At 40.2% G+C, this 27,614-nt stretch overlaps 2 protein-coding genes across 7 annotated transcripts in view; both read right to left on the bottom strand.

Annotated features, from left to right (window-relative positions):
• DHRSX (dehydrogenase/reductase X-linked) overlaps positions 1-27,614 on the bottom strand; it is a 160,549-nt gene that overhangs the window by 126,654 nt on the left and 6,281 nt on the right. The gene's annotated exons all lie outside the window — the stretch shown is intronic.
• Positions 73-27,614, bottom strand: part of ZBED1 (zinc finger BED-type containing 1) — a 75,470-nt gene continuing 47,928 nt past the window's right edge. For all 3 annotated transcript variants that reach the window (XM_085582000.1, XM_021546632.3, XM_021546633.3), the window contains exon 2: positions 73-26,878. In XM_085582000.1, the coding sequence (XP_085438126.1) occupies positions 24,740-26,827 (2,088 nt within the window). In that variant the 5' untranslated portion in view covers positions 26,828-26,878 and the 3' untranslated portion in view covers positions 73-24,739. The remainder of the gene's footprint in view (positions 26,879-27,614) is intronic.

Genomic DNA, 27,614 nt, shown 5'->3' with positions numbered 1-27,614 from the left:
CTTGTAGCAACTAGCTCCAAGAACCTAAGAAAGCACACAGGGAGGGAGAAATGAGGGCTACAGACACACAGATAAGGGGTTATTATCTGTTTTATTTCCAGTAGGTACAGCTTCCACATAACACGGTTTTGTATAGACACAACACTGCATGGCAAAACTTAGTCTATTCACTCACTTCAGTCAAAGTGGGAAATGCAAAGAGAAGATCTGAAATACACTGGGGAGGAGAGAGGGACAGGATAAAAACAAACTCCTCAATTAATTCTTAATTGTTATTAATTTTAAAAATATGTACCGTTTCCATTAAGTTAGATGTCTTAATGTAAAATTAATCTCCATTTAAATGATTCACAGCTAATATTTATTTCAACAAAAGTGGCCAAGATCAAATACAGGCTCTGTGTATATATATCCAGGGGCATCTCCAGTGAAAGGCAGTTTATTAGTGCCCTGCTCCCTACAGAACTCCAGCTTCATGTGGAATTTGCAGTACACCCAACTTTCAGTGTTAAAACACCACTTCAATGATGAAACTCAGTATGAAATTTTCAAAGCAGACCTGGGCTCAGCGTGGTTTTTCAGCAGATACTAGTTTATTTTGTGTGAGAGGTTGAGCTGAGTGCAGCTGGAGCCTCACAGCCCCCCAGGCAGAGGCAGTGGAGCCCCACTGGCTTTGCAATGCCCATGAGGTTCCCTCTGGCACTCCTTGCAACTCCTTTAAACCACCCCAGTTCTCTCTCTCCCTCTGCTCCTGGTAAGGAGGTAGATACTGATCTCAAGTTCAGAGGAATAATGCCAGTAGTATCTCCGTGGGACATGAGAACAGTACAGCCCAGTGCTAATGAAATCCCCTGACCAAGCAGTAGCTGTTAATTTCCCTTTGTGTTCAAAGAAACCAGCCTGCAGTCCTTAGGTGGTTCTTTATCACACCCGCGGCTGAGAGAAGCTTCTCTCAAGCTGCAGGTTCTGCCTGTGTTCCAACGTATCAGGATGACATAAGCCTGTTTACCTTGCAAGTGGATAACCCTAAAACAGGAAAATAATGCAGATTTATTATGTCCTAAGATGAAGCTATTTAAAAATATTTTCCTTTTAAATATACTTGTCCTTAATCAGGAATAAATCCCAAGTACATAGATATCCTCACACAAATTCAATACTACAAAGAATGTAAGGCAATTCTGTAATTAAAAAAATACTAATTTTTCAAGGGACTCTAAAGCAGGGCTGTCAGGATGCCCCTGCAACTGCCAAAACCACAGAGAAATAAGACAGTCTGCAGACCCATATCAATGACCAGTTCCATAGCAATGGCCATTTCCTGCCAGCAAAATCGCAGCCCTGGAGCAGGGATGAGGGTCATTGAAGTAGCCAAATCAAAACAAAAGCATTAAACTTTTTCTTTTTTTTTTTTTTTTTCAAAAAGACATCATGTGAACATGGACAATGCAAATCTCAGAAGAGCTTCCCTTGAGAATAGCTTGCTTTGGTATTCTGAAAACTTTACAGTACGTTGTGCTTGAGGCCAAGGGAAAAAAGAAGAAAAAAGTATTAAAGCTTATTTAAATCAAATTGCATCAAATTTTTACAAAGTTCCATCTCCTACCTTACTAATCCAGTATCTGCGTTGTGGCACATTATGTGTCATATGGATATTAAAATATAATTTCTTTCTATTAATTTCCTCATTATCATTCTTTTTAAGATCTTGAAGGCCAAGGGTAGAATTTAGATTGTCCAAATCAGTAACTTGTACTTATCAGGCAAGATTTGAGCACAGCTGAAGGCATCCAAAAAAGTTGGTCAGTGTCCACCTGTGAGGTGCCATGCTGGGACCCGCCTGCACCTTGCAAACTGGCCACATAGTGCAGGAACTTTGGTGGTATTTGTGCTGAAGGGATCCCTACAGACAAATCTCAACAGTTTTTTGGGTTTTTTTCATTCCTCCTATAACTTAATAATTTACATGCAAATATTAGGCCTGAAGGTAACTGGCAGAAGCACAGATGGAAACAAAATAAAAAGAACTAACAATGAATATTTAATTCCATGACTGAATAACAAGATCCAAGTTTGGAGCCATTCCTGTATAGCAACACTGAGTGAGAAAAGAAGGCAAACTGTAATTTCCAGTCCTCATCTAACACCACAGGACAAGGCACGATCAAGTTCTTCTAGATGGATTAAAGAAATCATATAGCTCAGTGTACCACAGAATTATTGAGTAGTTTTCCTATTGCAAAATTTTCTGACTCTTTTTCTCTGATTTATACTGTGGTGATATTGAGATAATAGCCATTAAGCAGATGTAGAAAAATAATTAATTTTCCACCTGAGAGGCAATCAGTAAACTGCTGGGGAACCCATGCAGATTTTAGGAACAGCTTTTTTTGTGTGCCTTACAGAAACATCTCCGTAAAATTCTAGTTTGGCAGAAACCAGACAAACAGGGTCTGGATTCAAACGTCATTCCAGGACTATCCCAACAGGAGACAATTTAGGTACTCAAATCCTGACAGATAAGCTAGTCAAACTGTGTGTGCCTCAAGCGTGTCCTAAGCCTGCACAAATGATTTTTCTAATGCAAATTGTCTTCCAAATTTGCACGCCAAAACCTTTTCTGCTTCCAATCACTTTCCTAATGAACATCAATACGCAATCAAGATTGGAGGCCTTTAAGGCTGGAAAGCAGGTAGGTGGCAACCAGCCTGACTAGTCCTTCTGTGAAAAGGCATCCTGCTGGTTTCAGCAGCTGAGGCCATCGGGCCTTCTGCTGATGAACATGTGGCATGCACACATGAAGGTCCACAGGCACACGGCCAACGGGTCCAATGTACCTTGGATGGCTGGATGCATTGTGTAAGGGAGACTTATCTGTCCAGGGACAGCATTTGTCTCCAAACACAGCTGGAATTTTGCATCAGACAGGCAACAAGCCTCCCAGCTTTTGTTAAGAATCATGAGGAAATGGAGGTATCAGAGAGGCTGGCCCTGGAGTTACTCATGGGAAGAGAAAGGTGTTGAAGAACCAGAACAGCAGGAGAAACCAAACCATGGAAATGTGTCCTTTGCCCTACAAGCTCATAGGTATCTCAAGATGCTCTTAGTGGAACAGCAGGCTGTAAGGATTTCAGCAGCCAGGGGAAGACCTAATTTAATAAGGCTCCCACGCAGGCACTGACAGGGAATCTGACTGGTAACAACTGCTCACAAAAGCACAGCAAAAGCCCAGCACACATAAGTTTCTTGTTTAACCAATGTGCAAGACACACACAGAGCCTGAAATGCTGCATGCCAGTGAAACAGCAAACAGCAACTCACCAGTTCTAGAAGCTCACAGAAGTTCCATCCCTGTATTTCAGGGGAATGCACACTCAGCCTGTGCCCCATGAAGTGGACATTTCCACAACACAGCAGAGGTCCCACCCAGCAGCAGAAATTTGTCTGGGCTGTCTGAACACATGGGAACCCAACCAGTGTTGTAACTCCAGCCAAGGCACATCCAGAAAGCCTGGACAAATGGGCAAAGTGCAGCAAGGCAGCAAATGACACAAAAGGAGAGGAGCTGGCAGATATGCCTACTAGAGAAGCAGAGTGCTCAGCCAGCTAAGGAGATAACCTGTTTACTCACCCCTTCCTGACATTGTCAACACAGGAACAAGTGACATTTCTTCAGAGTTAGCAGCAAACATCTGCTGAGCCAGACTTATGTGGTTTTTTTAATCACCAATGAAAACAACTTTAAAAAAACAACCAAACTTAAGGCTGCTTAAATCTATGACATTTGTTTAGCTTTTCGATAAGCATGCCAGCTTGCTTACAGGGATGAAGTGATAAAATTTGCAGGCAAGATGACAACCCCTTCACAGCAGGCTGAGATGCAAGCTCCCAAAATCCATTACAGTACTTGTTCCTAGATATCTCATTTAACACATGCAGAAGTCATACTGCAAATGAGCAGAACAGCTCATTTTCCTCTTGTTTTTTCAACTCATGAACACACTCTGGAGTATTAGAGAGCAACAGGTATTATTAGAGTCCAATATCACAAGTTTGGAGCATGAGTATCCACAGCAAGACCTAACTATGGTTAAAAAAACCCCCACATATTAGAAAATATATAATATTAACTGGTGCAATAATAAGATTAAAGTTATGATGCCAGCATTACAGTCCTGAAAGAAATATTTTTTACTAAAGAAAAATAACCATACCCTAAATAAGGCAGCTGTTCAGAGCAAGAGTTTTTTGCATTCAAAAATACAAGACTTGTCAAAAGACATCTCTCTAACAGTGGGAAGGGGAGTGGAAAGCTACACTAAAAATTTAATTTGCATGACACACCTATCTGCATTTCTTCTAGTGATTCTTGGAAAGACAGCATAAATGCAGATAAAGGGAGAAGCATGTGTGGAAAGCAGGGTGTGGAAGGGGAAGCAGAAGGAAGTGCTAGACTTTCAAATAATACACAGGAAGAAGTTTTTTGGTCAAGATGAGGTCATCTTCAAGAGCTAAATTCCCCTTTTCCCTCTCTTCACCTTCCCCCCACCTCTAGGTATTTAGGAGAAAGAGATGCAGCTCTAAGCAATTAAATACACCTCAATCATAAATCTCTGCATGGTGATATTGTCCTCAAAGCCAAAAAAGGACCCCACTGAGGACACTGGCACTGCTACTTACAGGTGCAAATCAACCATGGTTTGATGGGGTGAGTCAAGGCACTGATCCACAGACTGCTAGAAAAGTAAGTAACAGCTATTGCCAAAGTAATAAAAAAAAAAAATATTTCCTCTCCACTTGCACATGTATTTTCAATGCCCTGTTTTTCAGGACATATGACAGGTGTGTTTGCAAGTGAAGAAGTCCTGCCTGGTTACAAGAGCCAAAGGAAGATGCATTTTCATACATCTTTCTACTGGAGCCTGAGTGCTTTTGCTTTATTTGTCTAATAGGATGTTCAGCACTGTTAGTCTTGGACTCTGTGATGCTGCTAGACTTGGCAGAAAGGCTGAATGGAGAAAAAGATAGTTGGAGTTTTCAAAAATTATATAGATGGTAATTTTCCAAACTGATTTATGCTGTCTTCACTCTGTGTGTGAAGAACATCTTCCTCCAGGAAACCTTATGCATCAGGATCATTGATCATACACACCAAAAAAGCTGGATGTTGCCACCTCTTCTCCAAGAAAGAGGAGGATGAGAATGGAGAAAACCAAAGAGGACTTTTAATTTGGGAATTTGTCTTGACATTTCAGAATTGTCTTTCTCTCAGACAATGGGAAATAAGGCTGCATTGAAAAACGGTTTGGTGAAGCATATATATGAGCTTTTTTCAATACAAGTTCAGGCTGATTTTGACAGAGATATTAGGAAATTTGATCCTAACAAATATGGAGCTGCCCTAAGGTAAAAGAAAGCAAAAGCAGATGAGAGGGTGCAGTTCCCAAGTCCTGAATCTCACTTCTGGCCATGTTTGTCATTCCTGAGTACTTTGTTCCTTTTGCCAAAATTAATCTGAAGATAAGAGATTTGAATTTTATATTTTTTATGAGTGCCAAATAGATAGATTGAATGCACCATTATACAAATCAGTTATATGGAAAATACCACACTGCAGCATTAAAATCTGCTAAAAATTAATAAGGAATTCAAGTTTGCCCACAACCCGCTCTTGGGAGTAAAGTTCCCAACCAAATGTGTAGAAAAGGAGAGCATTTGATCCCTGGGAGGGGCATAGAGTGATAGAGAAGGAATCAAGAGATGGAAAAGTTGCCTTACAAGTACAAATTATATTAGTGAAATTATGACTCTGCAAGTTTCTAACAGACATCAAGCAACTCTTGCCATCACACACTAGTTCTTGTCTTACACTTTCTTGCTATTCCTGGCTTAAGCCAGTGTTTGTTTGTTCATTTTTCTGGAGAAACACTAGTCTTAAGAATTATTTCAGATAAAGGTTGATAGTACATTTGACAAACTTGTGCAAAAATATCTGGCACCTGACTACCCACTGACATTACCCCACACATGGCATGTTTTGCTTCACTGTGCAATCATTTTGTGTTGGGACAGATGCCAGCTGGGGACTTGGATGAGGCCATGAAACACTGCCTTGGCTTGGGAGGGAGGGCTCTGCTGCCATGAGGCTGGACTGGAGAGGTGTGGGGGTAGCACTGTCACTAACAAGGCATGGCACTAACTCAGCTCAATGACAGTGATCCATACGTGAGCAGCCTCAGCCTCAGTCATAAAAGGCAATTCACAAAAATATAACCTTGGGTTTTCTGAAATAAGTGCAGAATGGTTGTTGCAATAATATGAAGAAATCTCACTAATTCCTTTCACTGCATTGCACAAACACAGTCTGCATATGAAAGATTACTGGATTTGTTAGAAATATCATGAGAAGAAACATGATGCTAGCTAGCTCCAATAAAAAATTAATCCTCCCTACCTATGCATATATTTAAAGGCTCCATTTACCCATATCATTTTTTACATGGGAAAATACTATCACAAGTATAGAAAAGGAGATTTTTCCATTTGTATTCTCTGCTCTGCTTATCTTTCATTCCTTTTATATATTTACCTATTAAGTCTACTCTTTGGCTTTCTTCTCTTTCACTCCAGTCACACTAAAGATAGGGAAGTTATATACAGGTGTATCTTTAAATCAAGACGAAGCTTCTGATTATCTTTTGAACAGATTTACTGATGCTTATTCCCATACTCCCTCCCTCTGGGCAACTGTAATTCTGCAATACCTTGGGCAATGTCATTTTATGTAAAACTTCCCAATGCTTTTCAAGTCATGTCACCATGTAATTATACTTTTTTCCTCTTGTGAAATGAGAGATGAAAAAGAGAAGCTTATCCTAGGATATTTAAATAGGGGCAATGGAAATAGCTCTGCATAGTCTAGTAGCTGCAGAATGCATTTTCCCATCCTGCAAAAGTTTGAGGCATTAGAATTATTTTTTCATTCTCTACCAGGAACTGAAGATTGTCTAGGCTCCACGATTTCCCGAACAGCTGCATCTGACAAGGCTTTACATCCCTCAGGATGTAGGAAACTATTTCAAGTCCTTGCTCTCAGACATACCCCCGAGCATACAAAAACCTTCCCAAGTGCAACTCCCTATTTCCAAGTGCTATTTCCCTACAGTGAAAGTTTCATTGTAAACAAACATTTGACATTTAAAGACACTTTTCCTGCTCACTGAAGTCCAAAATAAATGTAGATTTCTCCAAATCATGTTCAGAAATCCAGTGAAGAAGCCATAAATGAAATTAACCAAAGAAACCAAAATGAAATGTGAGTAATCTCAGAAAATGTCTTCCCTAGGAAAGACCACATCCCATATATCTCAAAAAACTTGACAGTTATCTGCATGAAATGTGCACAGAATTCTTAAGGTTTTAAAATTTCATGTCTAACTATGAAAAATTAGCATTTGGGTTACAGTATTGACCAAAAACCAGGGTAATGGCAGTGAGTTTGAAATGCTGAAGAAAATATGAACCAGCAAAGCATGATGCTGCTGTCACACCATTACAGACTGAGTAAATGTCATAACTGACTGCAAAGCAGAAACCTCATATCAGAAAACTGTAAATGATGGTTATTTCACAGAGTAAAGAAAAGGAAAAAAAAAAAAGAAAAGTAAAAGGAAAAAGGAAATTGGAGGAGAAGGAGGAGAAAGAGAAGAGTAGAAAAAGAAGAAGAAAAGCACAGCTAATATTCTTGATTTGATCCCAAATACTGTAGAAATAAACCTAAGCAGGCAAGTCCCCACACCTTGCATGGAAGAAAGATTCCATCATAAACCTTCAAGTCTGGGGAACATTTTAAGTGCCCAAAACTCAGAAAATGTGGAAAGTCAGATATTCAGCTTCTGCTGAAACTCAGCACTCCTAGAGAAACTGGCTGCTCATGACTCAGACAGACATACTGCTTGCTGTGTAAAATCCTGGCTGGATGGCCATGGAGAGAGTGTGGTGGTGAATGGAGCCGGTAGGTAACAAGTGAGGTTCCTCAGGGCTCAGGATTGGCATCAGCCCTGTTTAACATCTTTATCAATGGTCCAGATGAAGTGATCGAGTGCACCTTCAGCCAGTTTTCAGATGACACCAAGTTGGGCAGGAGTGTCAAACTGATGGAGAGCAGAAAGGCTCTACATAGTGAGAGCTTGACCAGCTGGATTGATGGGGATTGAAAGGGTACGAGATTCAAAAAGGCCAGCTTCTAGATCCCGAGTTTGGATCACAACAACCCCATGCAGTGCTACAGGCTAGGGTTAGAGCGGCTGGAATGCTGCCCAGTGGAAAAAGACCTTGTGCTTCTGGCTGACAGCATCTGAACATGAGCCAATGTGTGTCCAGCCGGCCAAGAAGGCCCATGAGCATCCTGGCCTGTATCAGCAATAGTGTGGCCAGCAGCACCATTGTCCCCCTGTGCTCAGCACTGAGGAGGCCACACCTCGAATCCTGGTTTGGTTCTGAGCCCCTCATGACAAGCATGTCCAGGTAAGGGCAATGAAGCTGGTGAAGAGTCTGGAGCACAAGTTGGATGTAGAGCAGCTGAGGGGGCTGGGGGTGCTTATCCTGGGGGAATGGAGGCTCAGGGGTGACCTTATTGCTTTCTATAACTACCTGAAAGCAAGGAGAGGGTATATCTTATCTATGTTTTAGCAAGGAGAGGGTATATCTTTTCTCCCATGTAATAAGTGACAAGAGGAAATGGCCTTAAGCTGTGCCACAGGAGGTTTAGATCTGATACTAGGAAAAAATTTCTTCCCTGAAAGGGTTATCAAACATTTGAACAGACTGTCCAGGGTGGTGGTTGAGTCACCACCCCTGCAGGTATTTAAACAACATGTAGATGTGGCACTTAGGGACATGGTTTGGTCACAGACTTGGCAGAGTGGGTTAAATGTTGTGGAATTTTCCAGCCTAAACGATTTGATGATTGTATGATTCATCAGCACTTTCATATGCAGAAACTGAAGAAAAGAGTGATCTTGTTACTTATGATCAAACTGGAAAGACTGATCTACTTATGGCCAAACTGGAAATCCAAACCAAAAGCAAAATATTGCCACCTGCATTTTAGCATCTCATCAGAAGAATTAAAAAGACAACAGAAACCAATTTATAATTTGCATTATGATCTATACCTTTCAAAAGACAAAATATTTTAATTTTTATTTTCAAGACAGTATTGACTGTATCATCGTATTCCTAGGTAGTACAGGATATATTGTATCACAATACCCAATATCATCTTTACAGCTTCTACTTCTACTGCTTGTGAATTCCAACATCTCTTATTCTGACCACATGCTATTAAAAGATTGAATTAATCATTCCATCTTGCTCGCAGCACAGATGGAGAGATACAGTTGGGCAACCAATACATTGGGAAAGTCAATTCTTTAAATATTTTCTTACTATATTATATTATATTATATTCTGGGAATGTGAGGGGTGTATGTGTGTGAAGGAAAAAAACATTGGAAAGATCATTAAGCATAGTTTAAACTGCATCTCCTCCCTTCCCAGAGACAGAGAATGTAATTTCCATATCGTAATCAAGCTTAAGAGCATCCAGCTGAAGGTCACATTCTGATCTGCCTCTTCCAGCCAACAAGAATGCTCTGCCTCCACTTAAACAGTCTCCTCTGCTTCCCACGGCTTCAGGGTGGCAGTATTTCCATCAAATAAGTAAGCAGAAGTCACGAGTTGGTATACAGAATTTAAAAGGTAATTGAAAGTTTCTGGAGTAGTTCACTTCAAAACACTGCAATCACTTGTGAACTGAAGTGCTTGTTATCATATACAAAGCTCCAGTAATTAGAATCAGGAAGAGAGGTACAAGGTGATTAGAGAATATTGGGGAAAATCTAGTTAACAGGAAACATAGCACATAAACCAATCAGTATTAAAAATTTCCCTGAGATATCTGCAATTTCTTAAAATACAAAATGCTAAAAAGCACATTTCCATATTATTAAAAATTTTTGAAGCCAATCAGAAGCCATTACAGCATTGACACTAATGTGAGATTAAACACATGCTACTGACTTAATAAAAACACGGAAAATAGTCTCAACAACCTTTCCTCTCCCTCTCTGCCCTGCTTCCACATCCTTCAAACCTACCCCTGGCCAGCACATTTATGTCTTCGTCTGGCTGGCACCTGGTGAAGAGCTGGGGCAGGGGCAGCAGCTGTCTGTGGATTGTCACTCCTAGAGGTGCCTCTTGGTGTACAGCCCAAAGCAGTGGCCCCAGGGAGAGCAGAGCTCATGTGGCCTGTCTGGGGGCAGAGCAAGCCAGTGAGGGGACACTCAGAGCTGCACAGCCCCAGAGGTGCTGCCTCCGCAGGGCAGTGCCCGAGCTTTTTGTCCTAGCTGCACCAGGCTGCCCAACCTCTGCTGCCACCCTCCCAGGCCACCACCCAACCTCCAGCAGGTGAAATCCCTGATGGAACTTTGTGGGGTTTTTAGTTTATATATTTTTAAGATAGTTTTACTGAAGCCCCCTGAGCCTCTGGATGGAGCTCAATTTTGTACTCAAAACTACTTAAAAATCAGGTCTAACTTGGAATGACAAAGTACAAAGAGCATGCACATATTTTGTCTTCAAGACAGCTACAACATTTGTGTTCCAAATATGGAATTTCATTCATTTTTCTCTTCTTTGATAATACAAGCAGCTCAGGGGTTTCAAATGGAGTATGAATCTGCAAATACAGAAAAGTCTAGACTATACTACATCTGAAATTTCCTAATTGTCTCATAACAGTCCTTTACTAAGAAAAAACTCATTTGTTTTCAAAATCCTTTTTTTCAACACATCTTGGAGTGATCTCACACTCATGGATTTTCTTTCTATTTTCATCTTTCTTGTTCCTCATAAAATATGCACTGAACTTTTCACAGGAAAACAACTACTTTGCAATAAAGACAGCTAACTGTTTTGATTTTTTTTAATTAATGTTTTTATTCTTCAGTGAAAAACTTAATTTTGCATGAAATTTTATAGCCAATTAATCTACTGCAGATTCATGACATTTAGGGAATTCGTTAACTTAGAAGAACAGCTATTGTGCATGCTCTATAATTGCTCTTCATCAAAATTGTCAAAGATTTTTAATATGCAGTTACCACACAGATTAAAAGCTGTTAAGGTATGTTTCCATTTAAGCAGCCATCATTCCACAGTGTCATTATCTGCTATTAATATTTCAATTAGAAAGCATCACATGCTCCTTTGAAGAAGTGTGCAACTACTCACAATACAAGTCTCATTATTGATAATGCTCCAGGAGTATGACACAAACATCCTATTTTTGTTCCTACATTTAATTATCTTCTATAAATATCTTGTCAAAATTTTAAGGGATTAGCTCCTTTCATATAGAAATATGCATTTGTGTTGACGAACATCTTCTAACCATTCTGCTTCTAAGAAGGGAATTATGCTGGCCCTTCTGCAGAGCCACTTTACAACCTCACTCTTCAACCAGGTGTTGAAACATGCAGATATATCATAGTGCACCCTGTCAGCCCTTCTCAGGACTTCAGCCAAAACTACCAGCACTTTTCAGGCATCACTGGTAGCATAAACAGGCTTCACGCCTGATTTTTTTTTTTCCACCTGACCAGAGGATTTAGCTCAAATGTTATGGCTCTGCAACAGCTAATTTGGTGTGCAATATTTTTCAAGACATGACTCCTTTCTCTTTTCTGAGAATAAAAAAACCGAAAACACTTTCTTTACTATAACAGATCTTATAGTCCTATTTCATCATGCCAAGCTGATCATCAGTTTCCAGTAAAGCTGATATCTGGAACTACTTCTCAAAGGTAGGTCTAACCAGGTAACAGTGACAGGACCAAATAAAATGGCCTCACATTTTGCCAGGGGAGGCTTAGATTACATATTAGGAACAGTTTCTTCACTGAAATAGTGAAGGCACTGGAAGAGGATGTCCAGCCAATTATTCAAAAAACATGGAGATGTGGCACTTAGAGACATGGTTTGCTGGTAAACATGGTGGTGCTGGGTTTATGTTTGGACTTGATGATCTTGTAGGTCTCTTCCAACCTAAATGACCCTATGACTTTAAGCCAATAGATAGCACTTTTGTTCCACCTCACACTCAACAGCAAAAAAGTTATAGCTGTGTTTAACTTCTGCTGGGTGGTAAATAATTAAAATAATTTGAATGAAGCTTTCTTTTTAAGAAGCATAAAGGAACGTAGCAATGTAAACATATCAAGGGGAGGGGAAAAAAAAAGAACTTGATGAATAAAAGCCTAAGAGCTTGCACTGGCTTGTTTGGCAGATCTTTGCTGTTTCCAATACTTTTGTGTCTAGGCCTTTTTCCATAAATATGCAAGGCATTTGAAACACATGCGTTACACTGTGCACTGACTTCTAGGTGACTTGAAGGATATGACCCTAAAATGCAATTTCTATGCCAGACTCCGGCTGTACATTTCCATCTCCCCTGTTGTAAACAGCCAGCCCACTCACACTCAGTTCTCTGGTGGGGCCTTGCCACCAGTTAGCACCTCTCCCAGAAAAAAATCCTGGTGATATAGAAGGTAAAAGGAGAACAGTTTCTTGCAAGAAGAGAATAGTGAGCCCCTGCCAACTCTGAAAGCTGCACCAGCAGCTTCTGTAGCCCTTACATCAGCATTTCTTTTGTTATTGCACTTGAAGCTTTGCAACTATCCACACAGAAAGTCCAGCAATGCTGAAGGTCACACCACCTTCATTTCAGCCACAGCACTACCACCCTCCCAAGGTATGCTAAGACATCGGGCCAACATATCTGTGTCCTCATGCAGTCTGTGGCCAGTGCTCCTGTCTCAGCAAAGCCCAAACTCTGCTTCAGGCAGTTAGGAGCATTCCCTGTTTAGCTTGGGGAAATAAAAAACATTATCTTAGTGAATAAACTGTTCTGCAAATGCTGCCCTGCTAATCTTTGTGGTAACTTTACAGGGGAGTGCTTTGCCCAGCAAGGAGTACACCACCACAGCCAACTCCCTGAAGGTTTATCCTGGAGGAGAGAAGAGTTCAAGTTAAAAAACAATAGTTGCAGTCAAACGTGAGGCACATGGGAACACTGTCAGAACAAAGAGGGACATCCAGAACAACTCACCAGGATGACATCACCTACACTCCTTCGACAGCAGTGACATTTCTCTAGGGAGCACAGCGCTTTGGCAGCCCTTTATTTACTCAGTCCTTTTTGTAGTTAAACATGCCAGAGACTGGGCAGAAAAGACTCAGCATCTCCCCCTCCAAGCAGCCATGTGCTAGCACCTACTAAGCACTACTAATGGCAGCATTTGCAGATCTTGACACTTGCTTCTGACTCAAGTTAAGTTGCTCTTCAAATATCTGTATCATATAATTAGGAAATACAGCATCATCAAGAGAACATGGGTTTTGCATTTCTTGACCTTTTTCCCACTAATTTTAAAATTATACACTGTGAAATGCAGCAATTCCAGCTAAGAATGCACAAGACTGGCATACATAGGTAGTGGTCTTAATTAAAGTGAGAACACTCCAGCCAGCAGACTAGGTGATATCTGCATTCACCTGAATGACTTTATTCATTAACAAGATGTTATTTTGGAAAAATATGTCCAAGTCCTTGTACCTCAGCTATAAGAACAGTTTCATAGCACAAATGTCCCATTTCCAGTTAGTTGTCTAGTTAGTTCTAGGTTATATCCAATTGCCAGAAAGACAAGTTATTGCTCTGCAGGCACTCTGTTCACTGGGATATATACAATAAAAAAATTACAAGCTTCATCATTGATTCAGTCCTGGTCTGCAGAAAGTATAGTGCCAGTAACGTTTTGTTTATGAAGTCCTTTCATTCTGTGTAATTCTTAGACTTGCAGATTTCATAAGCCATTTGCAATGGTACCACTGAACTTTTTTTAAAGAATGAGGTCTGACTCCAAGTCCTCTAATTTCCTTAGTTGGGACTGGTTGACATGCTTGTTAAAAATACTGTTATACAGAACTACATATTTCTGTTTTAAAAATACGTTTCTAGAACAGAGTACACCTTGTGGGTTGGCTTTGTAAGAACATGGCCTTGGAGCCCTAATCAGCAGTTTTGGCTAACAAATGGCTAACATGGAGCAACACCTGCCTCCCACTACAGCACATTGCACCTGGGCAGCCAGAGCTGGCAATCAAACCCTTGCCCACAGCATAGCAGATTAAAAGCTTAATCAAATTCATTGAACAGTCATAAGATTCATTAACTTCAGTTTCTCTGGTTTGTACAGAAGAGAAACACCATCATGAGATGCGAGGTCAGGAGGTGGCAGGGCTTTGCTTTGATCTGGTGTGACTTTGTTTCCTTATGCCAGTGAAGTTCATGCCAGAGGGTAACTTGGTGTGGAGTTTGCCAGGTGTTTAGTTACATCAACCATGCTACCAGTGTTATCAGTGTGTCAACAAGTAGAAAAAGAAAGGTTTTAACTGTTCCCTCAAACTCCTCCTTCAGAAACAAGTTCAGTGAATTGTTTTGGTCCAACTTTCCTTTTTTTCTTTACCTCTCCAGGATAATTTAAAATATTGAGCAATGTTAGCAATCAAGGTTAGACATTCCCCCAGACAGCAAAATGTCCATGACCCAGAAAGTACACTCTGAGAGAAAAGAGGCACACAACAAAAAGCAGAAATGTATTAGAGCCAAGCACTCTAACTCAGCTATACACAACTCAGAAGATATTTCGGGTAGGATGAAGGATGTAATTTTCGTGCCCAATTAATGTTCTGTGAAGTATCAAAGCTCTCCTAGCAGAGCACAGATATGATTAAATGAAAACAAACTACATTATATTATTACAAAACTATGTCACTTTGTTTTTTCTTAAAAGCAATCCTGATGTGAAACAAAACTTCCTTGGTTTTTTGGTTATCTGCTTTGGGAACTGCAGATCTCAAATATTTTCTTTCCTTGATGGCAATATGCCCATTTGAATCTTGTTTTATTCCACATCTGCAGCTTTAATGCAGTAATTCATACAGTATGACAAAGCCACAAACCCAAAATCACTGTCTGTAATGACATCTGTAATTTAGAAACTTTGAGGATAGAAAACTTGAAACTGGCAGGCGACAGTTTCTGCAAAGAGAGGACTGCGTATGTGTGTGGATATACAACATTTTTTACTCTTAACTGCACAAATTTTGATCATTGCTCTGTCTGTAAGGCAAGGCATACATAATCTTAGTGACATGGGTATTGAAGTATTTCCTAAAAATGCATTTGTTCAATGTATTAAAAGTTTTACCACAGCTGAGTTGTATCAAGAATCACACATCGGTACCCATGGAACTTCAGTACTCCAGCACTGTGCAAGGGAGCTCCAAGTAAAGCATCTGTGGTGGGACAGTACCTACATTATCTAAGAAAACTAACTTATTACTTAGCTACTACAAAAATATCTCTAAATATAACATCATGGGGTCCACTACTTCCACCTGCCTTTCAGCCATGCAAAGTGTTTGCAGGCTGCTTCAGCACTCACATCTAAACCAAACAAGACAAGGTTGTTGCACAAGGTTGTGCAACTTGTCCTACACAGGCAGACTCACAGGTGGAGTCCACACAAGGTCCTGCATGACTCAAGACCTTAATCCACTCAACTGCCCTGCTGGTAAAGCTCTTGCATTCTTCAGCTGAGTTTCTACAACCTCCAGTGCCTTCAGCTGAAGCGTGGCTGAGTGGAATTTGGTTAAACCACTCTTTTTATGATGTAAAGGAACAGTGACATTTCCTAGCCCCTTTTCTTGAGTTGCAGCATCTCATCATTAGCACCAGAGATGATACAGCTAACAGAGTTTGCTCTATAACCTAAACAAGAAGATCTTAGGCCAAATAGCCCCAAAACTGCAGACATTAAGAGACTGCAGAAGCTCAAATTTGCACAACCAGACATTGCTTGGCAGAGTGCTGACTTGAAGACAAAGACCATATATCCTTTGCAAAGATACCATCTGCCCATCATTAGATCCAAATGCACAGATGGAATCCATCACTTGGCTCTGAAATCCATCACTGCTTCAGCTGCATGAGCAAAAAGTAAACGCCCAACCTTCCACCTATAATAGTGTAGCCCCATTTGCCTCCTTTCCTCTGTTCTATGTTAACAAAGGAGAGTAGTTCCTGTTTACAGAGAAAGGAAGATCCATGCCATAGAAATGCTCATTCACATCTGCTGGAAGTGTTGATTTTATGCTTGTTGTGACTAAATCATTGAAACTGAAACACCCCACAAGCAGAATAATGACTAAATAAAAGAGGGTTGTGCGTTCACTTGTACCCTTGGATATAACCATACTATATAACTTGAATATAACCATGAGTCTGGTTCTGTATTGCTATGATGCAGGTAAGGGCACAAAATGAGGTGTTTACATTTAAGCCTTTTACTCAGAATTTTACCTAAAAATGTAAATATTTACACTTCACCTTTTGTCATATTTGGGCAAAATGCAGTTACAATTGCCTCTTCCAACAACAGACTACTTAAGCCTTCCAGCTTATGAATTATTGGGGAGAATATTTCTCTTACTTCTGAAGCTTACCTACATTTGGGACTTGAAGTGTTCCAATAGCTTTTTTAGACACAATAATTCTATAAATACTAACCTTTGAAGCACAATGGAAAACAAAATAAACACATGTAAAATAAAAAATTGTGGTTTGCATTTCATATACAATCCACCCCAAAATATCATTATTTGAAAGATATTAAAAGCGACACACTTGTGTTGCTAGCATTTTTAGAGAGTCAGAAGGCAGAGCATGCAAAATGGATTTCTTTTGGAGATAAGGCCCCTAAATCTGTATTTAGACACCTAAGTCAATGAGTCAGTGCGTAGACTCGGCAGACTTCTTTTAATGCTGCATTTTGTATCATTTTAATCTTAGCCTAAATATAAAATGAACAAATCCTTTTGTAGTCCTGGTGTTTGCAAACTTATCACCCAGCAGTGTCACCTTCTGCACAATCTTCTTCTAGGGTGGCCAGTCAGCTCAGAGAAGAAGCAAAATCATGGCAAAAGTCATGGCCCATCCCCTTCCTTTAGGCATGTGCAGACCAGAAAGCAGCCCCAGCAACACAAAAACACAGGGAAAACACTCTGGAGGAATTTGATTTTCCCTCTGCAGAGCACAGCAACTTTCCTAAACAGCCTAGAGAAAAAGCAGAAGTGCAGCCAACAGATCAACTTTGCGGACTGAGCTGATCCCCTCACTACAGGGAAAAGCTGTCTCTGGGATAAAATAAGAATGTTATCTTCCATCAGCTCTAGAATGCATTGCCAAAAAAGGCACAAAAAGCATATTGCAATGGTCTTAACAACTGACAAACAGTTTCATGTATTATCTCTGAATTTATCTCTCTAAAAAGAACTGTGAAATCTTTGTGAACATTGATGAAGGGGAGGTGGGGTGGTGTGGACAGAGCATGCACAAGGTGGTTTGTGTGCAAGACTACAGCAGAACTTGTTCATGTGAGCACTTTAAGCCCACTTGCGCACTAAGTCATATCTTCAGATACAACACACACAAGGTTGTGCTTTTCTCACTTCACTTCTCTGAGCAGGTACACAGGAATCTTTGAGCAGCAACACCAGTCTTGTATTCTCAAGACCATGGGGTAAATGCCATATTATCCTCAACCCACTGCTCACTCAAACCAGGCAGCAAATAATGAACTGAAATGCAGGTGAACTTCTGCCTACATTCACCAAGGCTTGAAAACATGCAGGTCACATTCTCCTATTCTTACACTTGGAATACAAGTAGCACACAGCAAATAACACAGCAAAGAGCAGCACCAATGTACTTGCTTCCTGCACAGGAAATAAAGTGGGGCTTAGAATGAAGGACCAAAAGGATACATGCTCCACCCATCCACAAGACTGGCTTTCTCACCACTGTGCTTGTTCCCTTCAGACCAGACAAAGTTTTGATGTGGCAATTTCTTGGACTGCATGTGAATGTTTATCTATGCAGATCAATGTGTCCAAATATCATCCAGAAACAGTCCCTTCAGACCACATTCCCACAGGCTGGAGGCCAGGTCACAAGAAGAGCTTTAATCTCCTCTCTTCTCCAATACCTCATTAATGAGAACTACTCCCTGGCCATTTGGGAGTGCAGAAGTTTTTTGAAGTTAACGGAGCTCATTGCCAGCAGCTTGTGAACACCAAGAAGTGTGTAAAACAATTGTTTTACAGCGTTCTTAAATGTCAGACTACAGGAAGGTTAGTCATTTAGCATTTTTAAATGCTATCAGGATTTTTGGACAGGAATTGGGAGAATCCTGTTAAAATTTCAGTGTTTTCCCTAGATGGACACACTTCCTATCTGTTCCCATAAGTAAAGCACTTTCCACATTTGCTATTAAATGCCTTCTGTTCATGTAGGTTCTGCTGTGTGCTCAAGAAACTTGTATTTGGTGACAAACCACTGAGTGCATCCCAGAGCACAAACTCACACCAAACTGCACTAACACCCATGACACAAAACTGTACATTGCTTGCAAAAGCACTTAATTTTTCTCTCACACACACATCAGAAGGTCCTATTTGAGAAGTTGAAGGTTTCCCTTGGAGCACTACATTCACAATATGGATGTTTCTGGCATGAGCTCTCCTGATGCTGACTTGACATCTTCCTTGTTATGACTGCAAATTCCTATCACTGTAAACCTAACTAATGAATCACGAGAAAAAAAGCAAACAAAAAAAGCAAAAAGAAAGAAAGGGAGAATGAAACCCTTTCAATTGCAGTGTCTGTAAAGACACAGTGATACATAAAATGTCTCAAATTTACAAGCAAAGCAGTATCCACTGGAGAAATAAAAAATGAATCTTTCATTCCTAAGTGCAAATATTCGGGGACAATGAACAGACAGAATACTGTATGTAATCAAAGAAACTGCCTTTTTTAAAATAACCTTATTCTGCAACTATTGAACACGACATCATGTACACATGCAGCCATATTTTCAGTGAACTAAGCAAAACAAAGAGATTACTTCTCTACAGATATATCTAAAATATGAGGCTATCACAAACATTTACAGATGCATTTTCATTATCTCCTTCCCGAGAGTGTTAAAAAAAGACAACTTTTCTCACTTATTTCAAATGAAGTATCCTCTCCTGTCTCTTTTACTTACAAACAGGACTGCCCTACTGGTTCTGATAGCTGAATCTTGGTGTACTTCTGACCATGGCATTTATTCCAGGAAAACCACTATAAATGTTACCCCAAAATATCTATCAAACAGAAACGGAAGCTTCACTGTCTATACAAAATATTTATTTAAATGTCACAGAACACTCTTTTCTGTCAGTATTAAATACATGACTATTTGAATAATCACAAAAATTCCCAGGCAGAGCTTCAGCCTAGAGCACAAACCAATATCTTATTATGGTATTTACCTTAAACCCCTATCTAAGGGAAGCAGCACAGAAACTATTTCTACCCTGACATGCTTATTATGCTTTTGGCTCCGAGTGTAGCTCCACAGCTGTGCTGAGCTCAATTCCCCAGCATATTCCCCTTACCCAGGCAATTTTGGTCCCATTGAGCCATGTGTCCCAGTGTACAATACTGAGGGGAGAGGAAGCACCAGCTTTGCCTTTTCACACCATGGCATATGTGCTGTAGACCCCATGGACTGGAATATGAACCTAGTTTAAACTCTTTTTAAGTTGAATTTTATCTGTTCTCAAAGAAGTTTCTCTGTAAGAGAAGCTGGAGTTTGCCTCCCTATGCTTCCACCCAGCATTCTGCCCAGGTGTGACCAGGGAGAGAAGACAGGACAGAGGATTTGGCAAACTGCAGTCACTGGAAATAAGTAATTGTGATGCAAGGAAACCAGCACACATGTGTAGCAGGTAATAGTCTTTTCAAAACCTCTGGAAAAGAAAGTTACATCTGATCATCATTTCAAAGCACTGCAGATGGCAGCACCACTTCTGTGATCTTCTGGAAGCAAGAGAAATCAATACCATTCAGTGTGGAAATGTCAGCAGAAATGCTCAAAAATATTAGTATTTTAACAATTCCAAATTCTGAGAGACTCTTATTTGAAAATAGTTGCTGCAACAGCCTTTGGATTTTTAAAAATATTTAAATCCAATTGTGTTTTTTAAACACATGGTAAGCTCAAAGACAGTGGTTAGTTTTTCATTTTTTCCATTTTTTTAATGCTAAACTGAATTCCCTTGTGGCATTTTAACCCAACTGCAGAAGCACTGAAAGGGCACTGCAGCAACAGCAAAAAAAAAATATATTTAATTATTTAATTGATTTTTGCTGTTTCGTCTAAAGGAAATTCTTTTGTATTTAAAAACAACAGAATTATCAACTAAAACTGCAGAGATGTTTTGAAATTACAGTTTAAATAATATCATTAAGGCATGCTTTAGCAATGTGCTCTTAAGGCAGACATAAAATGAAGCTGTATCTTCAAATTCCCTCTACAGCATCAAATGTTACTAAAAAGGCAAAGCCAATTTCCGCAATTTCCCCATGTTCCCTAAAAATGTTTTGAATTTAGCAGAACATTAATTTGGAGAAGATAAGGCAAGACAGACCACAGTCTGGTCCAAAGGGAAACAAAACGCCACAAAACTTAAGAGATCACGAGGGTCCTTTCAGCAGAGCTAAAAAGGCAGTCTAGACTAGGTAACACCACCAGTACCAGGATCATCAGATCTTCAGAAGGACACTCAGAAATGGAGACTGTGGAAAGGAGGATGGTGTGCAGACACTAAAATGTAATTTTTCCAGCAGAAAGCTTCCTTTCTCAGTTGTCACGGAGTATGTAAAATACACTACTTCTGTGTTCATATACATGCATTTCCCCTCCTTCTGAAATAATGTCCTCAGGCAACCTCCTTTTTTAACATGGACAAAAATCAAGAACTACACATCCCTTTGAAGTTTTCAGAAGTCCTATAAAATATTACAAATAACCAATTTGTGTTTCTTTTGCTTTTAATATTTCTGCCTGCTTACAAATGCTCCTGTAAAGCTAATTGGACACCATGACATTGGTTAAAGAAAATGCTTGAAATTAATCTAACTGACTGCTGCAATAGAAACTTAAAACCATACACCCTTTCCATAAATAATACAGAACTTTATTGCCCTCCTTTAAATCAAAGCACTTCAGACAATGTTTGCTGGAAAAATTCACCTTTTCAACTTCAGTATGGTTCAGGCTTTTCTCTTTGTCTTCACATATTCCCTGATGGTAGAGGGAGGTGAAAAACATGCAAGAGTTGGTCAGAAACCCAAAACTCCCTTCAGTTATACTGTTACCCCAAAACCCGTCACCTAGTCCACTGAGTTTTAATCCTGAATTGGCAATACCTACTTGGTGACAAGGGCAATTCTTTTGACACAGAGTACATTCTTTGAGAACCTGCTCAAAAATTTACTTTTTCAGCATGAAAAGTACTCAAAAGCTGAAGTTTGTTCCTCTACTGCCCCTCTAAAAAGATGTCTCTGCTGTACTGAAGAGAAAAGGAAACATTAGGCTGTGGGTTCAAAGAAGTTGTCAAGAAGCAAAAACATTAAGTTGACTTAATAGCATAGCTGGGAAACTGTTCTGGGCCCACTCTTGGCAGAAACATGAGGACTAACTCAAGTTGTAGTAATATTTAAAACAACTCTGCAATTTTCCTTCTCCTCCCAACAGAACAACAGAAAATCTTAACAATAAATGAAAAACACCACACATATTTAAGTGAGAGAAACCATCTAAACTTCCAACATTTTTCATCCTCATTTTTTTTTTAATCCAAAAGATTTGTACAGCATTTTTTAAAAATAACTTACAGGATCAAAAGGAAAATAAATGCATAGCTTTAAGTCCTTAGAATACAACCTCCCCCTATTGCGGAAGAGTTCAAAGTCATAAAGTGCTGCAGATATGACCACACATCAGACAAATTATCTAGTAACTAACTTATTTTTCTGGTTTATTTGACAATATTCCAGGCTTAGAACATTAAATAAAAAAATCTCACAGACAATGGGTAAGACTAACAATGGTTTTGCTCCTTTTTTTTTTCTTTTCTTTTCCTTTTTTTCAAAGAATGCTGAGACACATCAATTGAACCAACTACAATTTTATTTTGGATACCAAAAAATAAAAAGAAGCTGGAAGGAAGAGAGTAGTGCATTGCACTGATCTCAGTAAAACTCCTGGTAAGCGTCACTGTTTATGTTCAGCCCTAGGAGGATGAAGATGGATAAAATGCTGCCAGGGGAAGGAAATGTGCAGACCAAAGGTACTCTGGGCTTTGCCTTGATTGTGAGGGCACAGCTTTAAATTATGCTCATGTAAGACAAGATCCACACACTTCACACCAGCATTTGTGCAGGCCCTGGAGGGAGGGCTTGCAGTGGTGGTAACAGCTGCTGCACGTGATGACCACAAAAACCAAGAGCTCTTCCTGGCAGACTGCTGGGGTGTCACAGGAGCTCAAGATATCTCACTTCCTTCCATAATTTTATTTTGTTGCCCTCCCAGATAGCCTACATAATTGTGGAATTTTAGGCCAAGCCTGTGTTTTGCACCTTGGGCAAACATATACACCTCTTCAGTGGACATGGAGAGTAGCAACATTCAACAGGATGCACGGTGCATGTACTTTGTACAAGCGCAAATCAGTTTTCAGGGGTCTGGAAAGTGAAACCCCAGGCTTACTAGCAGCCAAACACAGGCCACACCACTTGCTAATTGCATTTTTCCCAGGCTTAAACAGTTTTGCTTATGTAGTTTCAATTACTTACTTCACTGTTCCTTCAGCCTCATCTCTGTCCTTTTTCCTCACTCACCCATCCCTTCCCACCACATACAAAGAACACAGAGGCCTCAAACTTCCAAAAACTATTAAACCAAACCATAAACAAACCATCTGGCAATAGATTAAATTCCATCACTGTTCCCATTTTTGCATGTTCCTGCTGTCTGTGCTCTTTTTACAACCCAATGTCCACAGGTGCCATCATGATAAAAAAACACCAACTTTTTTCCTCCAGAACAGTAACAAGACACATACTGCTCAACATAGTCGTAGACTAACACCGAGGTGGGAAAGGGAGGTGAGACACCAATAGCAGAAATAAAACCCCAGACAAACTTTGACTGTAAGCGGAAAATGCTAGGAGTCCTCCACTGCACCTCGGGAAAAAAAACTAGTTCATCCTACTTTGTGTCTAGAGTGAACTCTGATCCTGTTTATGACCTGTAGTATTTCAAAAGAGATGGGGGGGGGGGGGGGGGGGGGTCCTCAGGTTGCTTTCCTTTCTTTTTTCTTGTTTGTCAAGTTCTCAAAAGGGCTTAAAACACTTATGCTTGGAGACACAAAGGGAGTAGTTACAATACACAACTAATCAAAAACAGTACTCAAAGATTAGACTGGACAGGACTGAAGTCCACTCTACAAACTGAATTAAAGAGACAGGTGAAAAAAGTTTTTAAGTGCTAACATAACAAAAAAAACAATATTAAAGAGTCACTAAGTACATGTGAGGAAATGGAGGGTCCCCTTCTTTTAAATATATTTACATAATAGTAAAGCTTTTTATTTTGCTTTTCTTGCCAACAAAATTTTCTAGCTCCCCTGGGCAAAGTCCCCATTAAATGAGGAGGCTAAGGATTTTCTAACACAGACAAACCATTAGACCCGTGGCCTGTAGACGTCTCCCTGCCCTCTCTCCCTCACCAAAGGGCTGATGCCTTGCCTGCTACACACCATGTGGTATCAGCCATGGCATCAGCACAAGGCAAAGGTAACACAACACTGCCTCGACCCCACACTTGGTTCCCACTTTGCAAAAGCACAAGAGACTACAATCAGGTCTTGCTTAGACACAAAGCAAAACAAAACAAAACAATGTTGCCATTTAGCTGCAGTCAAATGGTAAAACTGGACTAACGTGGACACGGCAATATAGGTGTTTATACCATTTACACTGCAGTGGAAAGGAAAATAAATTATCCTGGTATAAATGCATCCACACTACAGCCTATGCCAGCACAGTATCAGTTAAAATAATAACACATCAGTTCCCTAACCAACATAATTGTACCAACTGAACTTTACTAGCATAGACCAGACCAAAGACATGAGGTAGTGAAAATCAGGCTCAAGATCTTTTTTCATTCCATAGCAACAATATATTCTAAAAATATTCACTGCTCAGATGTATGGATTTTAAAAATATTTTAAAATCCAAAATTTAAAGCTAGCATCCTGTGTCATACAGGATTTGCAAATGGAGGCATAAATTTAAAAAACTTCCTCAAGGTCCTAATTCAGGAAAATAGTTTTATGATAGAAAGCACATAAGCATGTGCTTTCCACTGAAACAAGTGGAAAGGAAGCACACGGATAAGTGCTTTCTGAAATCGGGGCCACAGTCAGAAACCACGGTCTTTGTAGAATTTATTTCCTCATTCATTTCAGTGCTGTTTGATCACAAGTCATTCATGTTTTAAGACAGTGGGAAAAACACAGACAGTGGAAGGTAAATCAAGTTTGTTACAACTGTTCAATATTTACAGCATTCATAGCATAAAACAGAAGAATTTTTGGTAACTTAAGACAAATACCTCTTTTCTTTGTCATTAAATGTACCGCAGCAGTTCTGTTAAACAAACCCACTGTCTCGAATATTAAAGAAACTGTTGTTTATGTTTACCGAGTCATTTAAATTAAAGATCTGTTCCTGTTCCAAACCCCACTCTCCTTCATCTTCGTCCTCCGGTTCTGCCTCAGACCCATTGCGACTGTTTTCATACAAAAAGATCTGCTCATCCACATGAGCCGGGGCTAACCGGTTTCTCTTTGCACTCACAACATTAGCAGAAGAACCAAAAAGGCGTTCAGGGAAGACCCTTGTGGCCAGAATACACCAGTATTTTTGAAGAACCTTTGGTAAAACTGGAAACAGTGCTAATCTGTCAGACCACCACTTCAACGGGTCTTCATTCAAACCGAGGACCTTTTGTGACTTGAAGTTGCTCAATTCCTCAAGGATTTGAGCATGCCATTCCTCCTGGTCTTCCACGCCTCCTGTCTGGCAAAAGATCTCTGCGAGCATGTTGTTGATGACACTGGTAGGAGGAGGAGTAGAGGAGATGATGATTTTTTTCATAGGGGGCTCTTCAGAAACAGTGAAGAATTTCTCCTCAGTTCTAAAACTATTTTCTTTTACTTTCTCCAGCAGGCTTTTTGCTTCTTCCACCACTCTGTTTTCCACTTGCTGCCTCTCAAAGGCTGAAAGAAAAGGTAGTTTTTTGTAGCGGGGATCCAAGAAAGTTGCAACATTGAGAAACATGTCTATCTCCGGTGTGTGCTGGTAGGTGGTTGACAACTCTTTAGCAATCACCTCCTTTGCCATGCTGATTTCTTTCAAATCGTTCTCTTTGATGTTCAGAGTGGTATTCAGAAGCATGTGGAGAAGTGGCTTCACCATACTTATCGTCGGGTACTTTGAAGCAGACATCATCTCTGCAACCTGCTTGAAAGGCTGGAGCAGCTCCACCAGCCCTTCGATTGTATTCCACTCACTGGATTCCAGCATGAGGTGGTGGTTGTTGCTGTCCTCCACGAGAACAGCTGCAATGACAAACTGCTGCTCCTTGAGGCGCTGCAGCATAGCAAGCGTGCTTCCCCACCAGGAAACACGGTCACTTACCAGCATGCAGTGGAGAATATTTTGCTGCTTCTGCTTTTCACTCAGCATGTACATTGCAACCGTAGACTGCTGAAAATACTCCACCAGCTTTCGGCACCTGGCAAGAAGGTTGCACAGTTTGGGGAGCTGAAAAGCTTGTTGTATTCCTGCGTTAAAAGAGTGGCCCAAACAAGGCATCTGTACGGGAATATCTAAGAGAGAGCAAGCTTTTACAATGTCTTTACTGTAATCTGTTGTAGCACCAAAGACTTTTGTATTGATCCCCCACTCAATGAATGTTTCGTAAAGGACTCTTGTAATGGTCTCTGCAGTGTTATCCTCTGGTACTTCGAATGTTTTCAAACACCGTGAGTTCACAGCCAGGCAGTTGGCAGGACCGCTGCTGAGAAAGTGAACTGCCACAGTTACATATGACCTGTTCTGGTTTTCACTCCTCCACATGTCTGTGGATATGCCACACCACAGAACCTCAGTGAGCTCTTTCAGCACAATTTCTCTAATAGCACTGTACTTTTCAGGAATTGCTTTTGTACAGAAGTACTTCCGGCTTGGAAGTTCATACCTGGGATCCGCTGTTCTCAAGAGGGCCTTGAAGGTAGGTTCATCAACAATGGAGGCTGGATACATGCCCTCGCAAATTAAGCTGATGACTGCAGATGTCAGTTCCTGATGTTTTTTGTTTTCGTAGTTCTGGTAGGTCTTCATGATGAGGCTATCTTGAACAACCTGCTGCGATGACTCCGGCTTGATTTTTGAAAATGCTGTGGCAAAGGCTTCCCTCATTTGCTCAGTGTTACTTTTCACAAACTCACAGAATTCATCAGGGTGGTTTTTCTCAAGGTGGTAGGAAAGGTTGGATGTATTTCCCGAATAGGCAATCTGTGCCATGCAAATACGGCAGTAGATCTTCTTCCACTGTAATATGCATCCTTCTGCATTGGTATCAAACCCAAAGTACTTCCACACTTTACTCTTTGCTCTCGGGTGAGCCACTAACTTTAGGTCTGATGGGGAACCTTCTAAACTTTTATTCTCCATTGCTTCTTGGCCACCGTCCCACCTTTTGATCCTTCACTCATTAATGAGTACCTGATAAAGGCAGTAAGATAAAGATACAATGAGAAAGCACAAGTTTGACCACACTCAACTATGTGAAATCAGCGTTTCTGTGAATGCATCAAGAAACCTACTCACTAATTACATTTGCAAATTTAAAGACGAAATTTGCAGGAAGTGTGACCTACAAGAAGCCCACTGGATTGTCAAAAATTAAAAGGGGTTTTAATATATCCCATTCTGCTGTGAAACTGAGCTAGAAGACCTGAGTAAATATTTTTTCTGGAATTTCATAATTCTGGGTAAAGAAACTATAAGTTTCACCACAGACTTGACAAATTACTGCCACAAGAATTGGTCACCTGCTATAGGATTTTCCTGCCTCTTAAGTTAGAACTAGACCAACATCCTCTTGCCAAAGAATTACTGAACTTTGTTGTTAACATTTATTTCAACTGAAACCTGATACTAAAGGAGCAAAGGTTTTCTTATTTGTTTATTTTGAAAGAAGTTTTGTAAGCTTGATCTAACTCTTCCAGCTTTTGCTTTAAAAAAAATCCTAATAAAAAATCTGTGATGCAAATTATGGCAATAACCTGCTCCTCTCAAATGTAATGATGTTTTCTGACTGAAATAAAAAGAAAAGGAGCTTGAACCTACATGCAGATCAACAATACATGTCTGACACCTTTCCTGTCCTTCTCTTTCTGAAATCAAAGTCATCTCCTGAAGTACCAGTTCACATTTGTGGTTCCTGGAATAACAGTAC

Source organism: Lonchura striata, chromosome 1 (genome assembly GCF_050655825.1).
Source record: "Lonchura striata isolate lonStrDom1 chromosome 1, ASM5065582v1, whole genome shotgun sequence".
Taxonomy (NCBI): domain Eukaryota; kingdom Metazoa; phylum Chordata; class Aves; order Passeriformes; family Estrildidae; genus Lonchura; species Lonchura striata.
Note: the sequence above shows the minus strand (reverse complement) of the source record. Positions and strands in the feature narration are given on the sequence as shown.